The sequence below is a fragment of the Heloderma suspectum genome, chromosome 4 (assembly GCF_057233095.1).
Source record: "Heloderma suspectum isolate Gila_16-S chromosome 4, 16-S_ref, whole genome shotgun sequence".
Taxonomy (NCBI): Eukaryota; Metazoa; Chordata; class Lepidosauria; order Squamata; family Helodermatidae; genus Heloderma; species Heloderma suspectum.
The window spans coordinates 283,560,724-283,574,521 of NC_139461.1; the positions used below are offsets into that span (position 1 = coordinate 283,560,724).

A 13,798-nucleotide genomic window follows, 5' to 3' on the forward strand; every position below is an offset into this window, starting at 1 on the left:
CCCGCTACCACCAGCTGCTTTACTCCCCTCCAGAGAAAAGGTATTTTTCCCTGCCAGGAGAAATGCACCTGGGGGGAGGGGGACTTTGATCAGAAAAGCAGGCCATAAAGAAATGTTGACCAACTTTTCCTCTGCCGTTGCTTCAGTCAAATTTGCAATCTCCTTTGGCTGCATTTTGGTGGGAAAAGAAAAGGAAGTGCCAGCAGCCCATTTGCCCATCCATGGCATCTTGTCTAGTTTGGCCTAAAGAAATGCAGGGAAAGAGATTCTGTGAAAGACAAGGAGGAAGAAAAGCAAGCAGAAAGATTTGTGCACTGTTTGATCTGCCAATGTTGCAACATGCTGCAGCACCATCAAGTGGTGCATGATGAGGTGAGCAAGGCTGACATCTGCACAGTAATCCAAAACGGAATCTGTCCAGCAAGCTCATTTGTATGTTGGTATGTACATAATAAGAACTTCTGAGATGGTAGGGGCGGGGTGGGGAATGGGACCATGCAAGGCAGGAGAGTATGATTTCTTTCCTAGGCCCAGGTACAGCATAATCTTTTGTTGTTTCATCCCCATGGGAAGTGGGAAGCTCTACCAAGTGTGATGTCAGCCCTGAACATGTCTGTGCATGTTCTGATGTTCTTTGCTCCTGATTGTGTAATTGTACTGGCACATTGAACACCCATATTCATGGGATTACATCAACTGGGCATTCTGCTGTAAAAGTCAGTTTGCCTTATTGGAATAAAATTAAAAGGACTAGATATATTCTGTTTCAAAACAATGATTTAAATTTGCAGCTCAGACTCCCAAACAAGTGGACATATTGATCCATTAGAACAAAGTTTACTGTGTCAGTAAACTCATATTTATGTGAGGGCAAACCAATGTTCATAATGTAATATATAGGGTTTTGAGAAGCAGAAAACTCTGCCTAAGGCTGCAGTGTTAAAAAAAAATAAAAATAGAAAGGGGAAAATATGTTTGAATGAGTAACATACGATTTCTGATAAGAGCTAAAGAGTCACTTTGCAAACTACTTGTATTTCTGTTTCCATATTTTTATTTATTTGCAATATTTATATACCACTCCGGCTTGTTTTTTGGCAACCTACAAATTAGAATCTTCCTCCTCCTAACTTCTGGAGTTCATAAAATTCAGAATTTCTTTAACTTCATGCTATCTGCTGTTGACTTATTTACATCAGCTCACATTTGATCACCAGAGAGAGATGATCTAACATTGCAGCACCATAGCAAATGCGCTTGGAGACTGCAAGTGGTGCTTGTGGTTTACTTTAATTACCCACATGGCCCCTGTGAGGTACACTAATCACAGAACCCTGTGAGATCTCAGCATATCAGTTAAAGCTAACAGATGTGGAGCCTGAGTTTAGAAATCTCCTCATTACCAAACTTTATTCAAGCAAAACTGGAGCCTTGCATTCAGCCACCCAGATGTTCACATCCTCCTTCCTTGCTCACCAAGGTCTCAAAAGCAAAATCTGCGAGAATGAAAAATTAGTCTGGTAACCAAGTACTGTAGTAAAATATGGTCTACATTCTTGCTTTGTCCCGCTTTGCTATGTTTCACCCAGTAACATGATAGTGTCGGTCGGCAGTGGGCTATGAGGTAGTGTCTCACTAAGTGTCATGGTATTTTATTAAGTCAGAAATGTGATCGCTACTGTTGTCAAACTTTAGCATATAGAACAATTCATTCACAAATGAGAAAAGCAGATCCCCCCACAAATGCCTTTCCCCTGACATAATTGCCCTGCACAGTGCAACTGAAGTTGGGCTGCGACAATATTATTCCAGCGTAGCTTTCGCAGTTCAGATGCACAGTTGTGAATGTTTTTATCATTTTGGAAAGGCATGCGAGTGTGCCAGCAGAAATGTGCTTTTAACTCTGTTTTCTCAGGCCATGTTTGTAGTCAGCCCTTGCTTAAAATGCAGCCTGAAAGTGACCAAGGAAGGAAGGAACTATACATATAACAATCAGTACTGGAACTGGCATATCAGATTACAGCAAAAGTCTGTCTTCTAACACATAAGTGAGCTAAAGCAGAATCTGTGTCCCAACCTAACAAGATGGTTCTTCGAGTTTCAAAACAGTTGTTTCAAAGGCTGCTTGAAGAGCCACACCTGTAAATATACATGGTCTTTCTGTAATATGAATCTCAAATACAAATAGTCGAATGTGCCTGGCTGGCTGGCTGGCTGGGTGCGTGGGTAAGGCAGGCCTTGCCACCTTACCTCCAGTACCATGAATGCTCCTATCCCTTGGCAACCCTAGCGGACTAAGCACTGGGGGTCAAGGATGATCCGGACTAAACCAGTGGAGAGACTAAACTCTGGGGATCAAGTACCAGCTTACTTGAATATAATCAGCCGGCTCCATAGGCCAGTCTGGATCCAAAAGCCTCTCTAGAAGTATGGGCCTCAAAGCCAACTCCTCAGTCTGAGCAACTCGTCAGTAAGAATAGCAGTTCAGCCTGCTGGTGCCTCGCTCCACCCATCTTGACCTACCCAATGTGCTGTTTTCTCTGGACTCAGCCTCTGGCCTGGTTCTTACTCCAGCTCCTTGAATCTTGATGTGTCCTCCCAGAAATTTCAGCTCAGCTCTAACTAGGGAGCTGCCTCTGGCACCTTTGGATGGTGATCTGCCTCCCCTGGAAGTTATCCTGCAGCTGAGTTTTGACTACACCGTGCCTCTGACCCCTCAGGTCTTTATCTGTCAAATAGGAGCTTCCCTATCTGTAGCATAGGGCAGCTGCTTTATGATGAGTCATACCGCCGGTCCGTCTATCTCAGTATTGTTTACACTGATTGGCAGGGCTCTCCAGAGATTCAGACCAGGGTCTTTCCCAGCCCTCCCTGGAGATGCCAGTGATTGAACCTGGGACCTTCTGCATACAAATCATGCACTCTTCCACTGAGCTCTAGCACTTTGGGATTGTTTTCATCAGGATAGTGGCAGGGGAGGGAAGATTAAACTCCCCTCTGCCCACAGTGGTCCCTATCCTGATTAACATCCGTCCACCCACACATGGTAACTATTTGTTGCTGTTGTTTTTTTTAAAAAAAACCCAATCATATTAAACGCAATAATGCATTTAACATAACATGTAGTTTGGCCAGCATTCTGCTCATTAAAACTACTGTAAACTTTTATTATTAAAAGCCTTTTCCACTAGTAGCTTCTGCAAATATCAAGCCAACAGGAGAAACTGGGAAACAACTTACCAATTTGCATGTGCTTTGCAGTATGCATTTTTGTCTCTGCCCTGTGAGGGTCACAGAAGGAAGCTTCCTGACTCTTTAGGAATTTGGAATGTCAAATCAAATAAAGAAACCATTAAAATAACATTTTTAAAGTTTTTGAGGTTGCGGCCTCTTCCACTCAGACAATAAAGAGCTTGGAAGATAAGGTTTAGAGTGCATATTTTATAGTGGCTGAACTCCAAGTGCATAATCTATGAAGATAGACTTTAGGGGTGGTTTTCCTCTAATGTTTGTGTATGAGTTTAGAGCAGCAGTCATTTTTTCTTTCCTATCACAACATCCTCTACACCTAGCAAGGGGAAATAATCATCCCCAGTTTTCTTGGCAGACAACCATTCCCAGCTTAACGTTTTCCTGTGCACGGATGGGTGAGCAATTCATTGGGTTCGCATTTTAATGGAAGATTATCCAATTTGCACATCCTGGAACTGAATATGGACCCAAACACAATTTGTGGTTGGAAATCCGTACATTTCCAAGTTTGTGATGCATTTTTCAAAACAAAAAGAGCATTTGACAACATGCACACATTCAAAAACATGTCCAAGAAAAATGTGTACACTTCTAAAATGTGCACAAACATGCTTTAGCCAATGGGTAGATGTGTACGAAAATGTGTATGTTTGGAAAATGTGCAGGAAAATGCACACATTTTGAAAAGTGCATACAAAAATACATGCAAATTTCTGTGTGGGGAGAGGGAACTCACATGGAATGAGGACAGAATGAGCCTAGCAGTGGTAAACTGAGAACCTGAATGACTTTCAGCTTGACAGATTCACCCATCCCCAGTCCTGTGTTGATACTTAGGTCCATACCTTTGAACTGTGTTCCTTACGTTTGCTGAAGACCGAAAAAGCAATGTGGGTTGCAAGGCCCCAGATCTGATGTGAGGTGCCTGCTGTTTGCCTTCACTTATATATTTGCAAATAAAGCAAATATTACATAAAGGACATAGATCTCCAGTGTTTTCTCATCCAAAGGAAACAAAACCCAGGTAGCACTGCCTTTGCAACCTCTCACCAAGTGGGAGTATGCAACAATACCATTACTGAAACGTTGGCTGCTTCCACACAGAGGGATCCTAGTGCTAACCATCAGAAGACATCGTGCAGCGATTCCATTGTTCCTTCTGTGACAGATTTTCCATGTTAAAAAAAGAAATACTGAAGAAGTGGTGGGAAAACTTGGGACTGCTATGAGCAGGAGCCAACAGCATTTGGACCTTCTGGAAAATTCCATGAATGAGGCAGGGCAATGGCACAATAAATGCCTTTTCTGGAAGCACCCTTTATTACACTGATAATCAAATATGTATGTTGGTCTTCCTTAGCACTTCCTGCTCTTTAAAGAAGGAAGTTTGCACGTTTAGGCTTAGAAGCTACTAAATAATGCTTTCCTCTTGAAAGACAATGATGATTCTTTGCATGTTTCAACACTGCCTTGAATGAATAGGAAACAATTTGCCCTTAGGTAAAACAAAAACAAAAAAGAGTTGTATGAGTGACCTTATTGTCTGTGAGAATTACTGTGTTTAACCGCATAATACTCATGTTCTGGGAATGCTGTATCTGAAATGTTGCTTGTAATCTGATTAGTATAATTGACCAGAAATTGTTGGGGGATCTTTCCTCAGCATGGTTTTAGTTGCATGAAATCTCTTGATTGTTGTTTTTACAAAGCAATACTTGTTTCCTGGCTGATTATTTTTCAAAATTATTTTCAGGATTGTGACCAGATACACATAGATGATGTATCATCAGATGACAATGGGCAAGATTTAAGGTAAGGCATCTCTGTACTGCAGCACCCAGTGCAACCAGTCCCCTGTGACTTATTAATACCTGGAAGACAGCTAGCGGCATACATTTATGTCTATGATCTAGGTAGTTTTTCTGAATTAACATATTAGGACTGTGGTACTGGGACAGGACAGATGTCTCATTATTTTATTTTCCAGCAATGGCTCGTGCTAGGTGTTTCAGAGGTGAAGTAGCATCAATATGACAATGGCAGAGAGATGCATCCTTTATGTTTAAATTAATTTACTAGCAACCAAGCTCTATTCTTGAGATTATATTCCCTCACCGTTGGGGCCAGCATGTCCATTGGGTGAATGGGGTATTTGTCATTTGTGCCACCGCTATGATGGGGTCACCAAAAAGCCAAGTTGACCCAAGTGTGATTCAGGATCAGGTATGGAGTAACGTAGGAACAGCGGTGCAGTTATTCCCTGTCCACCCAAAGCACTTGCTCAAACGCCCTTAATTCAGTGGGGCTTGCACAGGAGAGCTTCCAAGTGAATTGTGGCCTTTGTCTTAAATTTCTTTTCATCAACATGTTGATAAAAGCATATGGGAATTAGCTGAGGATTTGATTCAATATATCACCCTTTTCAGTGAGCTAAAGTACCTCAACTGATAGCTAAATCATAGGCAGAGACTGCAAAGCTACAGGAGAAATAGGTAGGGGGGAACAGCATTCTCCCCCCCCCCCGGCCTCGCTAGCTGTCTCTAACAAGTCCAGAAGTCTGGAACACATCTTCCTCTCTCTTCTTTACTAGTTTCTCCATCCTAATGGGAAGAGTAGGTTATAATTTCACTCCTTCCCCTTCTCCTCCTTCCTTTGCCACAGCACATATAATTTCTCAGCAGATGGCTTTCACAGTTCAACCGCTGGAGCAAATCTTTGTCTGGGCTCTGGAGTTCACGGGGGAGTTGACTGGATGAGGAAATTAGCATTCCGCTACCGGCGGGTGAAAGAACTCTACAACACCTACAAAAACAATGTTGGCGGTAAGTGTCTCCCCAACCCATCAGGGAAGTCACCTTCTCATCTTCCTAAGAGCCTGCCTTCCTGTTCTTTAGAGCAGATGGAGAGAATGGCTTACATACCTTTGCAATTTAGAGAGATGGAAGTACCAAAGAAGAGGAAATGTTTTGTCTATTAATTTCCAGTTCATTCATTTCATTTCTATACTGCCCAACAGCCAAAGTTCTATTCACAAAATAGAGTGGTTCACAAAAATTACAACCCCAAAATACAACATAATAAAAACATAATGTAAAATCTTTAACATGCAAAACTTCAAAAACAATTTAAAAAACCCAGTTACAATAAAATACTAATACCTGATAAAAACAACTGACGTTAAAACCCCCATCATATGCCGTCGAATGCCTGGGAGTATAGGACAGTCTTAAACTGGTGCTGAAAACATGACAATGTTGGCACCAGGCAGACCTCAATGGGGAGATCATTCCAGAATCTAGGGGGTGACCACTAAGAAGGCCCTCTCCCTTGTTGCCATCCTCTGAGCCTCCCTCGGAAGAGGCACTTGGAGGAGGACCTCCGATGTTGATTGTAGTGTCCGGATAGGTTCCTAGTTCTCTTGACAGATCAGCTGAGGGATTACAGAACAGATGAACTCCTATAGCGGTTGCTCTAGCCTTGTCATTGGAGCAGAAGACTGGGGTGTTATTGCTCCTGACCTCCTGTTCTCTCTTTATTATATGTTGAAGATGGAGAATTATTTTGGCCTGAGCTACACAGCCATGTTTAAATTGGCCAATGCACCAAATCCAGTCCTTATAGATATCCTGCCAGGGCTGTGAAAGATGTCTTTGCCGAAGACCTTGGAGCAGGGGTCCCCAACCTATTTTAACCTGTGGGTGCATTTGAGAATTTGAGAAACTGCTGTGGGCACCACCACAAAATGGCTCCCATGGAAGATGTGGCTAGTCACATAATGGTTGCCATGGGGGTCTTGCTAGTCAAAAGAGGTGGGGGGAAAGAAAGGGGGAGGATAGAGGCTGGGAGGGAGGGGGAAACAGCAAGGCAAAGGGGTAGAGGGGAGAAAAAGAGCAACACTATAGGTTAGGAGGAGGAGGAAACAGTGAGATAAAGAGGTAGGAGAGAAATAGACTAGTAGCGGAGACCGGAGAGAAACAGCATGATAAAGGGGTGGGTGGGAGAGAAAGCACAAGGCTGGGGGCTAGAGATGGGGAAGGGAGAGAAATAGCAAGGAAAGGGGTTGGGTGGAGAGAAATAGAAAGGTTAGAGGCTGGGATTTGAGAGATAAAGAGAGCAAAGGGGAAAGGTCTGTGTGGAAAGAAGAAGATTGGGTGGGGCCAAGAAGCAGCTCTTTCCTTCTCTTCCTGATCAGTGGCAGGTTCAGGAACAGGAAGCAGAACATGGTGCCCTCACATTTTTTAAGTTTTTTATGAAAATAATTTTTTTGAAGGGGGCAGGGGGTGGAGAGCATCTTGGGTGCCATTGGAGGTCCCCGTGGACACCATGGCACCCGTGCAGGCTGTGTTGAGGACCCCTGCCTTGGAGAGCTGTCCCTGTATTTCAAGTTCACGCACACTCAGAAGTTATCCTTGCTTCCTTCCTTCAGTTTGTTTGGACCTTTGCAGAGCAGCTGCAAAGACGATGCTGCTGATAAGAATGTTCTTTCATATCAAATCTGAGTTCATTTCCGTTATCCTTGTGGAGCAGATTTTAGACAATCTGTCTAAGAAAATGTGGAGGACAGGGGCGGAGAGAATGAGTGAGGGGAACTACTCACATATTTCTTAATATGCCCATAACTGATGCATATTGGGGCAGCAACCTCTCTGTTTGTCTCTCTGTATATGCCAGAACTCCTGAATGCAATCAGAACTCCTCAAAACTGGAGCTAAGGGGTGCACAGGTCTGGCATGTGCTCATTGAAATGGATGCACATACAGGGAATTCACTTTCTATGCCCATGCATGGGTGCAAGGCACACCTGGAGGCAGGGGCCACACCTCTACAGCAGAGCACATGCTTTAAATGCAGAAGGTCTCTAATGCAAACCCCAGCATCTCCAGTTAAAAGGTTGTTGGGTGGCGGGACCAGGAAAGGCCTTGAAGAGCTTCTTCCAGCCAGACTAATTAATACTAAGCTAGAAGGCTCAACGGTCTGACTCTGTATAAGACAGATTATAATATATGCCTGGGAGGACCGGCACAATCATGCTTTCCTGGTGCACGTGTTTGATGCACAATCATGCTTTCCTGGTGCACGTGTTTGATGCACAATCATGCTTTCCTGGTGCACGTGTTTGATGCACAATCATGCTTTCCTGGTGCACGTGTTTGATGCACAATCATGCTTTCCTGGTGCACGTGTTTGATGCACAATCATGCTTTCCTGGTGCACGTGTTTGATGCACAATCATGCTTTCCTGGTGCACGTGTTTGATGCACAATCATGCTTTCCTGGTGCACGTGTTTGATGCACAATCATGCTTTCCTGGTGCACGTGTTTGATGCACAATCATGCTTTCCTGGTGCACGTGTTTGATGCACAATCATGCTTTCCTGGTGCACGTGTTTGATGCACAATCATGCTTTCCTGGTGCACGTGTTTGATGCACATTCCTGCACACACACATGTGGATTTAGACCCCCTGTCAGTCAAGTCATCTTTTCCTTTAGCATACATAAATTCCAAAGACCATAAAACCCTCTCATGCCTGTGTGCACGCACCCTTATTTAAAATATCAACAGTTTGTTCAGCAGGGATACTGGAGCTCAAACATGAATGCAAAGGAGTGGAATAACACTCAGGCATGAATGAAAATGCCCCCTTGAGTTCCATTTCCATGGCAGAAAGGTGGGGTACAAATCAAATAAATAAATAAGAAAGGAGGGCTATTCATAGATCGGGGTCGGGGGGAAACTTCAGTGGAAAAACCTGCCCTTCGCCTTCACAGCCTTGTCAAAACCAGTAGGGGAGCCTCACCCATGCTAAAGTCCAGCATCCCTCATAGTAGAATTGGCCTGGTATGACCTCATCACATCTCTCACATAGCTAGAACCAGAACAACTAAAAGGCAGAAATGGCAATTGCCTCTCCAGGTATTTTAAACATGTGCATTGTCTGCCTTTATTATCCAGCATAGTAACCTTCCCACACTTAATGAGAATAATGACTTGGCACAGAGCTTTTTAAGAGAACTGAAAGAATGGTTGGACCTATCAGTTGTCTGCTGCTGCTTAGACCATTGGCTCCTCTCAGGCAATTGCTAATCTGCAGGAAATAGTCTGCAACTTTAATGGTTATTATTTAAGTTTTGTGCATGATCTGTTGAACACGTTTTTAAAGGTTCACATAAAACATTAGAGGTATCAAAAACAAAAGAAAACCCTGAGGTATTCTGTGGCTGGTTTTAACTTCATTGGCATAGGGGTTTTTTCAGGAGGCAGCATAAGGCTCAAACTCCACATGGCACTCAGTGGTGCGAATATTCCACTTGAGGATTGGGGCAGGGGAAGTTATTCAAAACAGCTGTGGGAAGCAGCAGTCTGGATCAAGAATTCATGCGGTGGGGAGGGAGGGGTTCTTACCGCTTTCACTGTGGGCTATTTTTCTTATCAAAATTGCCATTCCAAAATAGTCCACAGGGAAATAAATACACCAGCACCAACATCTTGAGGCTCTGAATCAGATTGCAGCTTCCCACAACTGTTTTAGGTAAAAATAAAAAAGGAGGGAGTTCAAGTTAAACACTGACACAATTGATGATTACCTGCAGTTTGACTCCAAGGGCCAAATACAATTAACATGTCTGGTTTTAACATTTTAAATAGCAGCTGTGAAGGTTAGGATCGGGACTGCACAACAGGGAAGAGTTTAATACTTTTCCTCCACGCTGTGATCCAAATGAAAATCCCTCCCATCCACCCCCAAAGCTGCTGTTCACTTGGGGAATAGCTGTTTGTGGGGACAGATTTTCATCAGAAGCATGGTGTGAGAGAAAGCATTACCACCACCACCACAACCCCGTATAGTGCAGTTCCAATCCTCATCTTCCCCTCCCACAGTTGCTATTTAAATTTTTTAAATTAGGGACATTAATTGCCATTACAGAAGTAATGTGACATCTAATTTGAACCTGAATCTCCCACTCAAGGTGCACAAAAAGGCAACCCAGCAGGGTACCCTATTAATGAGTGGATAATTTATGCACACATAAATGCACGTGCATACACACACACGCGCAACTCTGGTCCTTGAGGTGTATTAACAATCTATTGGAAGCAGGCTGGGTTAGACCCTACAGCGGGGACTCTGCAAGAGACTCTAGAGAACACAGAGGCACTGGCAGGGCAGAACTCAAGGCTTGGAGATTTAGTACTGATCAATTCGGTAGTGGTCAATTCAGTACTGATCAATAATCCTCAAATGGTGGCTGTAATTGAGGAGAGAGGCATGGATAGGGCTTGTAATATTGGGGTTCTTCACCTTTAGTGGCTGCTGCTGTTATACCCTTTAGTCATATGAAATTATCAGAAGTCGGGCATTTCCTGAGGTTCTCTACATCAACCACCCTGCCTTTTTTTTGGACAGCCAGAGAACTTAGGGGAAAGGATGGTGTTTCTCACTTTATGTCAAGTGTCTAGAAAGGGCTAGGAATTGGCACTGGGTGTGCTGTGGGAAGAAGTGAGCCCTGGCCAACTTCTTGCTGTACCACTCATTCACGATGACCCACTAAGGGAGTCTTGCCAGAGGATGTAGTCATATGAGCAAGGGTGGGGTTCAAGAGTGAGAGAAGCGTAGCTACTAAAAGGAGAAACTAGATGAGATTGCGGGGCAGTCTTGGGGCAAACCAGAAGTGAGGTACAGCTCTACCAAAAATAGTTTTTTAAATTTATTTTTAGTTTTTAAAAGATTGATAAACAATACCCAGAAGGGAAGCACCAAAACAGGTCAGAATGTGAAAAGAGAACATATTCTCAAAGATGCCAAGGGAAACTTTTTTACAGAACCCAGCATGCTTTGGAAAAAAAGAGCTCCTTCATCAGAGGCAAAAGGCACATTTCTGATGGTGTAAGCTGGCTGTAGGCAGCTGGTGGATGGATGGTCCTGCCTTTGGGGCATCGGGTTGGACAAGATGGATTTCTGGGTTATTCCAACTCCATGATTCTATGGCATTGCAAAAGCCATGTGCAAGCTATTCCATGCCTTCCCATTGGAGTTAGCTACAAATGCTGCTTTCTCTATCTGCAGGTTTAATAGGAGCTCCTAAGAGGGAAACCTGGCTGCAGTTAAGAGCAGAACTGGAAGCGCTGACTGATCTCTGGCTAACGCATGCTTTGAAAGCTCTGGATTTGATACATTCCCGGTAAGAACGGCTTAAGCAGTCATCTCTAGGCTGCAAAAGTTTTACTTTGCTCTTGTATTCTCCAAGCAAACCAAGGCACATTTATTTATAGGACATCTTTGGCCAAATTTGTGGGGGGCCCACCTGGACATGTGATGGGGAACTAGATCTAAAACAAGGACAATCAGGCCCCATTTCTGGCTCCCAGCTATACCTTTTGTGGAAAGCAGGAAAGTAATAAAGGGAGTCAGCTACCCAAGGGGGGCACGGTGTAAATGCTATTGGAGTTTTACACCATATATATCCCCAGTGTGCAATTACTTGTGACATGCTTCACTTTCAGACTAGTTTTGAGTTATAACAAATTATGGAGGGAGAAAAACATTTAAAAGTCTAGCCACTGCTGACTGTGTTAATCACTGATTTCATGGGATTCATTGCTGGCAAACTGTACATCCTGCTTCCAGTTTAGACGAATAGGGCAGAAAAACAAAGGTCTCTTTTGGGGAAGGGGAGGGGTCCCTTTGACTTTAATGCTGATGCTGTTTTCTGTCTTGTAGGCCTAATTGTGTAAATGTTTTGGTGACTACAACCCAGCTCATACCAGCACTTGCAAAAGTGCTGTTGTATGGACTGGGCACCGTCTTCCCCATTGAAAATATTTATAGTGCAACAAAGACAGGTAAGAATAATATAACAAAAATATAGCTGTGTCAGGGCTGATGATGATTGTCTGAAATCTGGGGATCCAGTGAATGTTGGCAATACTTGAAAATCATTATATATTGCTCCATTTTCAAGTTATACACTAGTGAATGCTGACTATCACATTCCCAGGTTAGCATTCCCTACTGTATCTGTACATTTTCAGACATTCTCAAAATTAATTTGAGACTAACGTCATTGTAGGCAGTCACCAAATTTTGAACTTTCAGGACGTTATCCTATGCAGATGCCCATCAGCCTCTGAACTCATAGGCTGACTGGCATCCTATGCAGAGTAGGAGGAGCATGGAGGCAATTGTCACCTCCGTGCTTCTCCCACTCTGCATTTTTGCTAGACGGTCGTCTTTGCCTGTCTAGCTAGGGCTCTGCGGAGAGAGAGGGAAGGAGGCTGGGGAAGGCTGGGGATAGCTCATATCCCTGCTTTCCCTGTCCCCCCGCCCCACCCACAGAACTACCCCCTTTCTGTCCTCTCCAAGGTTGCATTTGCAAGCTCACAGAGGCAGCCAGTGTGGTTCTCTCTGCGCCAACTGCGAGGGGGAGGGGGCGAGGAGCTTGGATTCTTGACTCTAAGGTTGGAGCGCTGTCTCCGACCTTGGATCCAGGAATCTGCACTATCCTATGCCCCCCCCCCCCCCAAGATGCTATCTAGGGGCCATAGGGTTGCTCTTTTACTACGATATATATAAATAATATGATGAGTCAGGAAAAGGATAAATCCTAAAACACATCCAAGTGATCCAGAAATGTTATTTTCACTAACATCACACCCCTGATTTACTTCCGGATCTACATATACGTGCTTCCAGATGGATGGGTCCCAGTGCTAACAGTCAGAAGGCATTGTACAGCTATTCCACATCTTTTTCTTAACAGATTTTCTGCAGTAAGAAAAAAGCTGAAGGAAGTGGTGGGAAAACATGAGATTACAAGTGGATGACATTGTCATCTGGATCCCCTGTAAAATTCTGTGAATGAGGCAGAGCAATGGTGCACTAAAAGCCTCATCTGGTGGCAACCTCTGTGTGTATGTCCCTATGTTAAATCCCATTTAGTTATCACTGTACATTTCAACCATCTGACAGAAGACAGGAACAGAATTCAAAGTGATCTTGATAGGCTGGAGTGCTGGGCAGAAAACAACAGAATGAAATTTAATAGGGATAAATGCCAAGTTCTGCACCTAGGAAAAAGAAACCAAGTGCACAGTTACAAGATGCGGGATACTTGGCTCAACAATACTACAAGCGAGAAGGATCTTGGAATTGTTGTCCATCACAAGCTGAATATGAGCCAACAATGTAATGTGGCTGCAAAAAGGCAAATGCTATTTTGGGCATTAATAGAAACATAGCTTCCAAATCCTGGGAAGTACTAGTTCCCCTCTACTCAGCACTGGTTAGGCCTCATCTGGAGTACTGTGTCCAGTTCTGGGCACCACACTTTAAGAAGGATGCAGACAAACTGGAGAGGGTTCAGAGGAGGGCAACAAAGATGATCAGGGGACTGGAAACAAAGCCCTATGAAGAGAGACTGAAAGAACTGGGCATGTTTCGCCTTGAGAAGAGAAGACTGAGGGGAGATATGATAGCGCTCCTCAAGTACTTGAAAGGTTGTCACAGAGAGGAAGGCCAGGATCGATTCTCGATCATCCCAGAGTG

The 13,798-nt window shown here is 43.7% G+C and overlaps 1 protein-coding gene across 4 annotated transcripts in view; it reads left to right on the plus strand.

Annotated features, from left to right (window-relative positions):
* Positions 1 to 13,798, plus strand: part of EYA2 (EYA transcriptional coactivator and phosphatase 2) — a 203,797-nt gene that overhangs the window by 184,021 nt on the left and 5,978 nt on the right. For all 4 annotated transcript variants that reach the window (XM_084854031.1, XM_084854032.1, XM_084854030.1 and 1 more), the window contains exons 11-14: positions 5,006 to 5,064; positions 5,914 to 6,074; positions 11,321 to 11,435; positions 11,975 to 12,096. In XM_084854031.1, coding sequence (XP_084710157.1) covers positions 5,006 to 5,064; positions 5,914 to 6,074; positions 11,321 to 11,435; positions 11,975 to 12,096 — 457 coding nt within the window. The remainder of the gene's footprint in view (positions 1 to 5,005; positions 5,065 to 5,913; positions 6,075 to 11,320; positions 11,436 to 11,974; positions 12,097 to 13,798) is intronic.